The sequence below is a fragment of the Hermetia illucens genome, chromosome 2 (genome assembly GCF_905115235.1).
Source record: "Hermetia illucens chromosome 2, iHerIll2.2.curated.20191125, whole genome shotgun sequence".
Classification (NCBI taxonomy): Eukaryota; Metazoa; Arthropoda; class Insecta; order Diptera; family Stratiomyidae; genus Hermetia; species Hermetia illucens.
The window spans coordinates 26,989,966-27,003,098 of record NC_051850.1 but is presented as its reverse complement, the minus strand read 5'-3'; the positions used below and the strand labels follow the sequence as shown (position 1 = coordinate 27,003,098).

General features: G+C 44.1%; 1 protein-coding gene across 1 annotated transcript; it reads right to left on the bottom strand.

Moving 5' to 3' along the window:
- Window positions 1–546: 546 nt before the first annotated feature.
- On the bottom strand, window positions 547–6,801 carry LOC119649175 (probable tRNA-splicing endonuclease subunit sen34). The gene is made up of 5 exons (XM_038051203.1): window positions 6,702–6,801; window positions 6,558–6,644; window positions 1,174–1,431; window positions 1,012–1,119; window positions 547–933 (listed from the first exon to the last, which is right to left on the bottom strand). Exons 1-5 carry the CDS (start codon window positions 6,778–6,780, stop codon window positions 569–571), a joined length of 897 nt encoding a protein of 298 aa, XP_037907131.1. The 5' UTR covers window positions 6,781–6,801; the 3' UTR covers window positions 547–568.
- Between the last annotated feature and the right edge of the window lie 6,332 nt (window positions 6,802–13,133).

Below are 13,133 nucleotides of genomic sequence, written 5' to 3'. Positions count from 1 at the left end.
AGAAAAGAAAAGTGCATGAACACGTATTTAAACATCAATTCGCCAGCTGGGGTCGCGCCTGATCTGGCCAGTCCTCACAAGTCTGTCTGTCTCTGTCCGTCACACGCATTTTTCTCGGAGACTGTTGCAGCGATTGACATCGAATTTGGTGGGAATGTTAGAACTATGAACGCTCACGCATACAGTGAGTTACATCCTTTTACGTCAAATTTAAGAGGAGGTCTCTATACATGCAAAAGGGAGGTGTACATTTTTTTAACCAAATATAATTATGTGGGGTATCAAATGAAAGGTCTCCGTTACTACCGAAGCTGGTCTTAGCCTTGACATTCGTTGGAAAGGCGGGGAGTGCGGGGGCTGAAAGTGGTCATTTATTTAATTGGGCCATTCTCAGAAACTGAAAAATCTGAAAAAAAACAAGATGCTGCCTTTATAAAAGAAATACACAAAACCTTTCTTACCTGAAGCGTCAACCTTCCGGTTTCCCGACTTGTTTCTACTCCCAACGGTCAAATGGAGACGACATTTTTTAATAAAAGAATCACATTCCCTTGCATAACTATTTTTATTACGTTTTCTTCGCGTTGTCTTTGCATCCCTCCCAATGAAGCGTTTGATATCTTATTTTAGGTCTACAATCACTTTCTTCACTTTCATGCATGCTTTCATCATTAACACTATAAGCAAAAATGCAAATCTTATTCACGGTTACCGCTAGCCGCCCCTTTGTTATCAGATCAGTTTTTGAAATTTCTGTTCCATTCATAACGATGACAATGTGAGATGCATGAAACATCATAGGATCTCCGGGATAAGCAATAAAATCAGCTCCGAATGCCTCACCGGACGTCACAAACATTCCTCTCTCCCAAAGGTCTAGGAATACTTGATATTTTAAAGATTTATCTCTGGGAAGTTTCACAATGGTCCCTTCTGTAAATGATTAAAATACTAAATTGGTTTATTCATGAAAAAACACCATCAGGAAATCTTCAGAATAAGAGTTATTACCGTGATCGAATGGATGTTCGCATGGAATGTCAAGCAAGGCGTTTTGCTTATCGAACGACAGGTTTTCCGCAATTTCATTCAAAACTATGGCAGGAGTCAGATTTATATCTAAAAGAACCAAGTTGTAATCTTCCATTATTTGAGGGATTTCCAAGTACGCACCTTGCTGCTTAATTCCTGATTTAAGCATCTTTTTCCGCTTTCCCGCTAATATCTTTTCTATATTTTTCTCAGACTCTCTCAATTTTTCAGTTTTGAGTAATGTTTCTTGTTCGTTGATCCGCTTCTCCAACAATTCCTGATAATTCTTCCGCTCTTCGTTATTCGGTGCGTGGTTTAGTGAATCCTTACTAACTAAATGAGCGAATCCTTTTTCAATGAGAAGTTGTGTTTCGTAGCCATTGAACTCGGCAGGTAAACCTTGAATTACGGAGACATTTAATAAGTTCAAAAATTAACGATGTTCAGTTTGAGGAGCAGTTAAGGGGTCATATTTAATCAAGCTTTCATATCACAACAATGAAGCTGTCCTAATAAAAAATAAATCCGATAACCTCCCTCTATTATGAGAAAGTGTCACACAAAAAACTATCCGTTTGGTGGGAGAGAAAGGCTCTGAAGGCCGAAATTTAAAGTGGATGGGTTCAGTCAATGGTAAACTTCGCATCGAAGTTAACATACTTCGCGTACCACAGCATCATTTGCTATTTACAATTCTGAATGCGAGGAAGCCACCAAAGACGCGGTGCAATGGCTCACGATTGTAGAAATAAAGGTATTGCATTTTTTCGTGTTCGTACACGGAGGGATACAAATCTTAAAAAGACACTTTTATTCCAGCTAAGCCGCTCAAATGCCTGAGCTAGAGCAGGCGCATGTGAGATTCGCACTAAAAACCAACGGGTATCCGCAAGACCATCCTTTAGATATTACTTCGCGGGGTAGTTTGCATTTAAGCAGTCGTGCTTCTGGTCTTTCGGGTTTTCCTCCTCCTTACTTTCTTCAGTAGTTCATCCTGTATTTTTACAACTGCGGAGGAAACCGTAAGCCTCAATATCTCCGCAAATATAGTCCCCTGGCTCACGATCCTTCCCAGCGCTTGGTTCAGATTTCTTCTCTCTGGCGTGAACCAACCACGACACCATCAGTACTGCTTGATCTCATATAGTTCTAAAAGCGCTGCCGAATTCACCTGTTTTTTTTTTCTGAGAGTATGCAAGCACCTCCGACGCGATGACGCGTAAAGCAAAATTGATTGTACCACTCCCACTAGAATCAATATGTTTCACTCTTTGGAAGTGGTGTGGCGGCCCTAGTTGACTTTTAACGCGCATAATATAGGTGCTGAATGTTGAATGTTCACAGACTTCTGTTTTTTCGGTGTTGTTCTTAAGACCGCTTCCGTTTTTACATCCACCAGGACCAGCCTTGCATTTCCAGCATAGACCTAGCCAGGTAATCGGCAAAGCCGGCAATAGTAGCCTCTACTGAGACGGAAAAAACAAAGTACCCCATTATACATGACATTTTACAGCAGGGAGTCCTATGGTACCGCTGCTGTGACGATGCATTCTTTGGGACCCTCATCCGTCCCGTACTAGGGAGTCCTCTCTCAGAGGTAATGATCAACCAGGTCCACCAAATATCCAGGAACACCAATATCAGGCAATGCGTCTACAATTCGGTTCCAGTTGACAAATTTAAATAATTTTTGACATCCAGTATCAACACACCGCAGCAGCCACCAAAACTCAGCCATCTTCTACTGAATTCAACATCTTGCTTATTGAGTTAAGGAAGCAACATCAACTTTTCCTTTTTCCACTAAGCATGGAAATTTCTTCCTTTAGATACGTCTCGGAGGTGCTAATTTCAAAGCTGTATTAACGGCACGGGGCATTATTGTCGCTGATTCTGCCACCTATTTATTTATGTACTCGTTGAGCTGTACAACCGTTTGCCTTTCGCTCTCTTGGTGGTAAGGAAGCAGAGTGGCAACAATTCGAGTTAGAAGGCGCGCACTTTGTCATTACTTTTTCGTCTGGCCCCTAGCCTCCTCACAGTTGCTTATGTATCTCCTGCCGATCGTCACTATCAGGTTTTCCTCTGAGCCTCTAATGAAACCTTTTTGTCCGAAAATATGCGGCTCGCAAAAATACAATTTCGTTTTTCTACTGCGGAGCAATCACCTTCTGGGTATAGTAGCATCGAATGCTTCCCGGGGTGACTTTTTCTCTGGCCATTCAGGCATAATCAGACCCGAGCGCCATATCCCCCCAAAAGCTTTCGTCGTCCACCCAGGTAACCCACTCGGTATTCTGTGAAAACTATTTTCCGAGCTCAATTTGACCATGATCTCCACGCAGAGTATAGTTCTCATTAACTTCCTGTGCAACTCTTCTGGCTAAAGTGTCACGTATATCACGTCCACTATAGAACCCAGGCCCAGCAAGCCAATGGATGCCAAAGCGGAGCTTATTGTCGATAGTGACTCCGAGGACTTGAGTGAATTTAAGCAGGATAAGGGATGCCCGTTAAGAGAGTAGGAGAAAGAAGTGGGTGAGGATTTTAGGGAGTAGCAAATAGAGTGACACTTTCTGACGTTTAGCGCTAAACCATTAGTCGAGCACCAACAAACCAGAGTGTCCAGGTTAGGTTGAAGGGAAACACAGTCCATAGGCGACGATAGAGCGGAAAACAGCTTAAAGTCCTCTGCATAGAGCAAATAGGGACAAGTAAGGAGGGGAGGAAGGTCGTTAGTAAAAAATAAAAATAACAAAGGACCCAGAATAGATCCCTGTGGGACGCCAGAGGACGGGGAGAAGGAGCGGGAAGTACAGCTATCAAAAGAGACGCGGATCGATTGGAAAGGTAAGAGGCAAGTCATAAAACAAGTGGCATGGGAACGTTTAGAGACGAGAGTTTGGATAGAAGTATCTTGTGATTTACAGTGTCGAAGGCTTTAGCGAAGTCAGTGTAGATGGTATGCACTTCTTGCCGTGAATTTAGACATTTGGCGACAAAGTTGCTAAAGTCAAGCAGGTTGGAGGCAGTGGACCTACGTTTAACGAAGCCATGTTGCTCTTTCACTATGTGTTGATCAAATTGGGCGGACAACCAGTCGCTGACATATCTCTCCAGGATTTTAGATCAGGAGGAGACGAGGGAAATGGGATGGTAATTTTCGGCAAGCGTACGATCGCCACTTTTCTGTATAGAGATGATGAGAGCCTCTTTCCACAAGCCGGAAAAACGATTCTCTTCGAGGCTTTTGTTGAAAATAAGAGATAGGAGAAGGGAGATGGACTTACCAGTTTCCAACAAAAAGAGGTTTGGAAGACCATCGTAGCCAGGTCCGACATTGGCATGAAGTTTGCCAATGAGGTACTCGACAAGTACAGGGGTAAGAAGGGGAATGGTAGGCGATGCGGGGCAGGCTGCATCAGGTTCCAGGTTTCTGCGCTTTAGTGAGTCTTCCAAACTGGCCAAATATTAGTTTGTGGACTAGCGTATTAAGGATTTGACCGAAGAACGTAGAGATTTGAAAAAAAGAAGGAACTTCTTCCTCGCAGTCTGTTTTTGACGTGGTTTTTTGTCAACTTCAGTGATTTCTAGAAAGATTAAAATGGAGGTCGCCACAGGTGTACATTAAAGTGATTAGAAGAAGGGAAAGGTGGGTCGAGTTATTAGGGAATGAGGGAACGAGAGCATAGGAAGATTAAAGTTGCCACAGAGGATGAAAGGAAGTGAGGGAAACAAAACGATTAGGACCTCTGATAATCTGCCGAAGAAATCCTCGTACAGAGAAGGTGGGCTTAGACAGGGAAAATATACACACGATATGATAAAGGGACATACGTTTGGCGGAAAGACACGTACGGTGACAGAATCGTAGGAGGAGGAGGAAAAGATAATTTCGGCACGCAGAGGGGACTTAACAGCTATTAGGGCTCCCCCGCCAGTTGTCTTGCCAAGTGCAGCGCAGTCTCTATCAAAACGAAAGACAGAGTAACCTTCGAGGAGCTCAGAATCTAAAATTCTGTCATCCGACAGCTTGGTCCTTAGACCCCTTACATTTTGATAAAAGAGTGTATAGTTGTCCTAATCATTGAAGTTCGGCGAGGCAGGCGGGTGGGCCGGAAATTGACGGGCTTGACGAAGACCCCCCGTGGCCAAAATGAAGATTGGACGATAGCATCGAAGTCGTGGGGATATGTTACTTTGAAGGAATCTATTACTCGGTCAGGAGAGCCATCCTTCATCAGCTTCACACATGAAAGAGGTGACAAAGTTGAGTTGGTTTTGCTTCTGATATAGGCCAGAATTTCATCGGACGTGGTGGAGTACGCTAGCCTTGACACGAACAGCTGTTTCGGCAGGGAGGCAACGTTCAATTGGGGGCCGCTCGGGCGGCATGAAGTCGTAAAGGCCTGCGAGTCAGCGGTGGCGGGCGTCAATGATACACAGGAGGAAGCGTGTGGTGGTGCTAATGCAGACAATCGCCAGAAGTGCGTAGCACATCCGATGCTGAGTGGGAAACATGTTCCTCGGATGAAGGCCGATTTTTCAGTTGGCTAGCGGACGTCGTCGGGTTGGTACAACCTTTTATAGACGCACTGGAATAGTGCATGGCAGATAGAAGCAGAGAATTAGTCGACCGGGGCGACTTACGTATGGCGCCAGTATTGTTGGCCGCAGTCGCCGGCATGGTATAAGCAGAGCTAGTCAGCGGCATCTCAGAAGCTAAGGCTACGCTGGTACTCGATGAAGTAGCAGTTTGTCGGGGCAGAAAGTTGCCGTGTTTTCATGCAGCAGCTGAATTGCATCATATAGCGTAGTACCGCAGCACAACGATAGGTAACGTTCGGTGAAAATTTTGCGCGAATATCTATAAACGCAGAGGGAATACCCAAACATTTGGCGTGGAAGGTCGCTCCACAGTACCCATCGCAGTCTAAAAATTTGGAGCGAATAGATTCCGGCTACTTACAAATGGCACACAGAGTACCATAAATCGGCGAGGAAGTTGCCATAATAAATTTGAAAAAGGGTGTTAAACACACAGCCACGGAAGCTAACGATGCAAAATGATTCACTGTGTATTCAACCAGTGCAATGAAGAAACTCTCACAAGGGTCCAAGTTATTGCGTTTGACCTCTTTGAGTACTACCCTCTCGATTTTTTGGTCATGTTCTACAATATTCCGTGCGATTGCTGAATTGATATGTTTTTTCCTGCCCCGTTTTATAAGCTCAGCTTCCTTTAAATGTTCCTTGTTTCTAGTGTTGACTAGCCGTTTGGTTCGCCCTACGAGGAACATGGGCAATATTCGCAAGACATCCTGTAGATGCCGCTTTTTTTAATATTCTCAGTTAAATAGGTGTTAAAATGAAGAACACTACGAGTGACTTTAGCCAAGCACAAGATAGTATAGATCGGAATTTTCTATGCTGCGAATTATCTCAAAAATTTTCACGGATAACGCTAGGTTTCTAGTTAAGATCGAAATATAACTATCCCGAAAATATAAAATTAGAGTTGTTACCATTTACATCCGGTGTCCATCCGCGAATATTGCACGTCCCAACTAAGCTACCGACGACTCTGAATTCTGTTCGAATCTTCATGTAATCTGGAAAACACCATCACTGACAACGTTTCCAATAAACACAAATGAGTGTAAACTTACCATCGACATTAAAACAAAATCCTGTTCCATTTAAATACGTTAAATAAATTGGTTTCTCCGGTTCCGCAGTTGAATCCATCGTCTGGAGCTACATCAAAACAAACACGTTTGACAGAACAGCTGTTGCGTCCGTCAAGTATGGAAATGGAACGGAAGCACAATTGGAACAAGAAGTAATGACGTATTCTTGGGTTAACAGACTTCTAAGGTTGAAAAATTATAATAAATAAATACGTTTTTCAACGATTATGTTAAAAGAGCAGATGAATCTACTATTTTGACTAAAAAAGCAGTATATTGATGCGAGTATATATTAATATACATACTCGTACAGTGGGGAAAATTGAAATCCGAACACCGTCGTAAGAAACACATAAGTGCTGAGAAAGGGTGAAAAGGAATTGTATGTACACTATGCAAAATCCGTATTCGTACACTAAACATTTTACGAATTTTTCGGATATTATTTGAAATTAGCACTAAATATATCAGATGAAATACACAAATTTTATTGCTTTCAATATCTGCAATTGTCTAACAATGCGAAATATTAGCTGCGATTACTGTTGCATTAACAGGAATGAGATTTCTTGCTTAAGTTAAAACAAAATTCGTATTCGTGCACCCTATCGATCAGTTAAAATATGCTTTTAGTACAATATAATACTTGTTATGCCACTCTGTAAAATTTCATTTGGTAACCTGAAGTAAAGTGTGACAAGCAATTTCGAGTAAAGCATAGTTAAACAAGTCGGGAAACCTGAAGCTGCAGACTTCAGCTACGAAAGATTTTGCGTATTTCTTAGTGCGTAGCACGTAATATATGCACATATTATGTGAGAGTATCCACTTTCGGATGATATTGACATTCATGGTCTTGAATTTGCGCAAAAGCAACAACTTTGATGTATTGTAACTTTGTTAGTAATAGTGCGATTTCCACCAAACTTGGTAAGATCATGCTCTCGTGGTGCTAGTACGAACTTAAGGTGGGTTTTGTAGCCAATTGCTAAAAATTATAGTAAGATACTATTATTAACTTTATTTGGAAGGTACTTCGGAGCCCAGGCACCATATAGTGGCAGCCCCCTGATTTTTCCAGATTTTTCAGCTGTTTCTGAGAATGGCCCCTTTAAAGCAATTATCAGTTTCAATCCCCCGCACTCCCCACCTTTCCAACAAATGTCAAAACTAAGACCAGCTTCGAAAAGTACTAACCGAGACCTTTAATTTGATACTGCACATGACTATATTTGATGAAAAAAAAATTGCATCCCCCTTTTGCATGTATGGGGACCCTCCTTAAATTCAACGTAAAAGGATGTATACGTGAGCGTTCACAGTTCCCACCTTTCTACCAAATTTGGTTTCAACCGCTAAACCGTCTCCAAAAAAAGGCGGAGAAGACATTCTGAAAACCACCACCAACACCTCAGAAGGAGGAAAGCGTACAGGGAATGTATGGAGCTCAACCAGCGTTGCGAAACGTTCAACCGGGCAAAACAAACCGGGGACTGGTAGAGGCACAAAAATGCACTGACTACGTATAGCGTGGAGATCAGGGAAGCAAAACGGAACAGCTTCAGGGAATTTTGTGAAGGGATCGAACAGATCACTGAAGCAACCAGGCTTCACAAGGCTTTAGCCAAAGACGGGGCAGATGGGACACTTACCCAAAATGAGGAGGACAGGGTACACCTGCTTCTCAGAACTCATTTCCCGGGGTTCTACCCTACGGTAGCAGGCGACAACATTCTGCCTGATACCCCAACAACGAATAAAAGGGGAAGAAAGGTTAACTGCGAACTAGCAAAAGAGATATGCTCAGAAGCTAGCTAAACCACTGAAATCTCCCGGAGTAGATGACATTTTCCCAGCACTAATCCAGAGAGGCCTAGGAATCATTTTAGAGTCTCATCTAAGGGTGGTAAGGAGGAGCATAGCACTGAGATACATACCAAGGGCATGGAAACGGGTAAAAGTGGTTTTTATTCCGAAAGCGGGTAAAAAGGATCCTTTTCACCCTAAATCTTTCAGACCAATTTGCCTAACATCGTTCGTAGTCAAAACGGTGGAGAAGGCCATAGACAGCTACATTAAAACTAACGTTCTAAAGCGTAAGCCCCTACATCACTGTCAACATGCTTACCGGGCAGGACGGACAACTAAACTGCTCTGTATCAGCTGAAAGAGGTACTACGGGATGCCAAATGCGAAAGAAATTGCACTGTACGCGTTTTTGTATATTGAAGGAGCATTCAGCAATACATTGCACACAGAGATACAAGATCCCCTGAGCCGCAAGGGAGTGGAAAACACCCTGGCATTCTGAATGGGCAAAATTCTAGAAAGCAGGCAAATAGAAGTATCGACAGGTAAAAATTCCATTGTCAGGAACACTACTTACTACACTACTCCACAGGGCGGGGTACTATCGCCGCTGATGTGGAGTATGGTAGTGGACGAACTCCTGGACGCGTTAACAAATACTGGAATACAAGTCTAGGGTTACGCAAACGACATTGTTTTAATCTGTAGAGGCAAATATGAAGATACCCTATGTGATAGAATCCAAACTGGACTAAGGGTTACTAGTGCCTGGTGCAGGAAGGTGGGACTGCGGATCAACCCAGCCAAAACCACCATAGTATCATTCACTAGGAGGCGTAAGCTTGGTCACCTGAGAGCCATACGATTACACGATATGGAGGTGAAACTAGAAACAGAGGTCAAATATTTCGGATGGGGTCTAGCGTACCAAAAATTACTCTGGAAGACACATGTCGGAAACACTTGTCGGAAAACCACAAGGGCTCTGATGGCTTGTAGATCCATAGCAGGAAAAAATGGGGTTGGAGCCCGCAGATACTACTTTGGATATATACTGCAATAGAAAGGCCAATGATTACCTATGGAGCAGTAATCTGGACAGAAAAACCGAACTCAGCACACAAGCCAGGGAATTACATAAGCTCCAAAGGCTGACTTGCGTGTGTATCAGTGGGACAATGAGGACATGCCCAACGGCATCCCTGGAGGTCCTTCTGGGATTAACCCCTCTCCATCTGTACATACAGATGCAGGCAAGGAGGGCAATATTCAGGATGGCCGGTAGTATCAGTGAGGCGGGCAGCTGCCTAAATTGAAGGAAAATTGATATTCTTTCAAGGCGGTATCCCGAATTACTGATACCAAGGAAGGAAGGAAGGAATAAGGAACTCCATACATCCCGGTTTTGCACCGAGATCCACCAATTCGATATCCCTAAAAGCTGTCTGCCGTCCTGACCTAAACCATCGTTCTATCTCAGGCAGGGTCTGCCTCATCTCCTTTTTCTACCACAGATATTGCCCTTATAGACTTTCCCGGCTAGATCATCCTCATCCATACGGATTAAGTGACCCGCCCGCCATAACCTATTGAGCCCGATTTTATCCAAAATCTGACGGCCATCGTATCGCTCATAGATTTCGTCATTATGTAGGCTACGGAATCGTCCATCCTCATGTAGGGTGCCAAAAATTCTTCGGAGGATTCTTCTCTCGAACGCGGCTAAGAGTTCGCAATTCTTCTTGCTAAGAACCCAAGTCTCCGAGGAATACATGAGGACTAGCAAGATCATTGTCTTGTACAGTAAGAGCTTTGACCCTATGGTGAGACGTTTCAAGCGGAACAGTTTTTGTAAGCTGAAATAGGCTCTGTTGGCTGACAAGAACCGTGCGCGGATTTCATCATCGTAACTGTTATCGGTTGTGATTTTCGACCCTAGATAGGAGAAATTATCAACGGTCTCAAAGTTATAGTCTCCTATCTTCATCTTCATTCTTCCCGTTTGACAAGTGTGGTTTGATGTTGTTGATTGGTTGGTTTTCGGTGTTGACATTCCCACCATATATTTTGCCTTGCCTTCATTGATGTGCAGCCCAAGATCTCGCGCTAATTGTCGCCTGCTCGATCTGGATGAAAGCAGTTTGTACGTCTCGGGTCGTTCTTCCCATGATGTCGATATCGTCAGCAGAGACCAGTACTTGGGTGGACTTAAAGAGGATCGTACCTCTTGCATTTACCTCAGCATCACGGATCACTTTCTCAAGGGCCAGGTGAAAGAGGACGCATGATAGGGCATCCCCTTGTCGTAGACCGTTGTTGATGTCAAATGGTTTTGAGAGTGATCCCACTGCTGTTATCTGGCCTCGCACATTAGTCGGGGTCAGCCTAGTCAGTCTTATCAATTTCGTCGGGATACCGAATTCTCTCATGGCCGTGTACAGTTTTACCCTGGCTATGCTATCATAGGCGGCTTTAAAGTCGACGAATAGATGGTGCAACTGGTGTCCATATTCCAACAGTTGTTGCTGATTTGACTCGAGTGAACCTCTTTAGTATAGGCCAATGATGTTCAGCGCATATGGGGCTATCCGGCCTAGCAAGATAGAGGAGAATATCTTAAAGATGGTACTCAGCAACGTGATACCTCTATAATTGCTGCAATGTGTGATATCTCCCTTTTTATGTATGAGACAGATAATGCCTCGTTGCCAATCGTCAGGCAATGATTCGCTGACCCATACCTTGAGCATCAGTTGGTGAACCACTTGGTGTAACTGGTCGCCTCCATATTTAACTAATTCGGCTGTAATTCCATCGGCTCCTGGCGACTTATAATTTTTTAGCCGATGAATTGCACGGGCTGTGTCTCCTATACTTGGCGGTGGCAGTATTTATCCGTGGTCTTCAGTTGGCGGGACTTCCAACTCGCCAATGTTCTGGTTGTTCAGTAGTTCATCAAAGTACTCAACCCATCGCTCCAATATGCCCATTCTGTCGGAAATCAGATTTCCCTGTTTGTCTCGGCAGGATGACCATCGAGGTATATACGGCTTCATCCAGCTGATTTGTTGGTAAAACTTGCGTGAATGGTGCGGTTACTCCCTGTACTTTTCGAGGTCACAGATCTGTTGGTTCTCCCAGGCTTCCTTTTTTCATCTGTGAAGTCGCTTCTCCACTCGACGGAGTTCGTGATAAGTCTCTGCACGTGCCCGCGTTGTTTGAGAGAGCAATATTACTCGGTATGCGGCATACAGCATTCCGTAAATAGCTTACATTCATCGTCAAACCAACCGTTCCGACTCCTTTTGCGGCTGGGGCCAAGTATGTTTGTGGCCGTATCCATGATAAAATTCTTCAGGTGATTGTGGAGATCATTTGTTGATGCTTCATCTCCAGGACCTCTGTTGACTGCGATTATTGCAGCATCCATTTCCCTCTTATAGGTGTCGTGGAGGGATGCGTTGTGGATGGCTTCAGTGTTAACTCTCACCTGGTTGTCAGAGTGGATTCTGGGTGGTGTTGTTATTCGAGCTCGGAGCACCATGCCAACGAGATAGTGATCCGAGTCTATATTGGCCCCCCTATATGTTCTGACATTCATCAAGGTTGAGAGGTGGCGGTGTTCAATCAACACGTGATCAATTTGGTTGAAAGTGGTCCAGTCTGGAGAGGCCCACGTATGCTTGTGGACCGCTTTCCGGGCAAACTAGGTACTTCCAACAACCATTTCGCGCGATACTGCTAACTGAATAATTCGCAGTCCGTGATAATTTGTATTTTGATGTAAGCTATGGAAGTCAACGTATCGCCTGAATACGGGCTCCTCTCCTACTTGGCTGTTAAAATCCCCAAGTATGATTTTGATATCATATTTGGGACAGGCTTCGAGGGTTCGTTCTACTGTCTCGTAGAAGGTATCCTTCTCCGACTGTGCAGTCTCCTCTGTAGGAGCGTGAACGTTAATGAGGCTTATATTTCTAAACTTGCCTCGCAAGCGCAGAGTGCATAGTCATTATGTTTTCAAAGCTGATAACAGCAGGTTTCATTTTTTGGATGACTAAGAAACCTACTCCGAACACATGGTTTACTGGATGGCCACTATAATATATGGTGTAGTGGCTCTTCTCCAGGAAACCGGTCCCTGTCCAACGCATCTGCTGCAGTGCTGTTACATCAGCCCTATATTGGAACAGGGTATCGGCTAACTGCTCAGCAGCTTCATCCCTGTACAGGGAACGCACGTTCCATGAGAAAATGCGCAAATCGTTATTCCTTTGTCGTTGCCGGGTTCGTGGTTGTGTAATTCGTCCAGTCCGAGGCTAATGTTGTGGCTTCGTAACAAGTTGTATTCCGTGTAGGGTTGCCAGTCCTGCCCAACCCCCAACCTGGAGGACCAGTTGGTACAATTTGTCCGCTTTTTAGGCGCGGGAGACTCGCCGTCATCCTTCTCCGTCTGCAGCTTTTCGTTAAGAAAGAGCTCCCAGGCGGAAATATATGCCATAGACAAATGAGCCTCCTTTCATCTGCAAAGGAACTACAGGGGGCAGAACATAGCTATTCTCACCGATAGCCAAGCAGCGATCAAGGCACTTAGGTCCAGCA

Excerpts from the sequence above, each read along its gene's own strand:
- LOC119649175 (XM_038051203.1), bottom strand. The coding sequence starts at position 6,780 with ATGGATTCAACTGCGGAACCGGAGAAACCAATTTATTTAACGTATTTA. Across the intron at positions 1,432-6,557 it reads ATGGACACCGGATGTAAATG|GTTTACCTGCCGAGTTCAAT; the intron begins GTAACAACTCTA and ends CCGTAATTCAAG. Across the intron at positions 1,120-1,173 it reads ATCAGGAATTAAGCAGCAAG|ATATAAATCTGACTCCTGCC; the intron begins GTGCGTACTTGG and ends TGGTTCTTTTAG.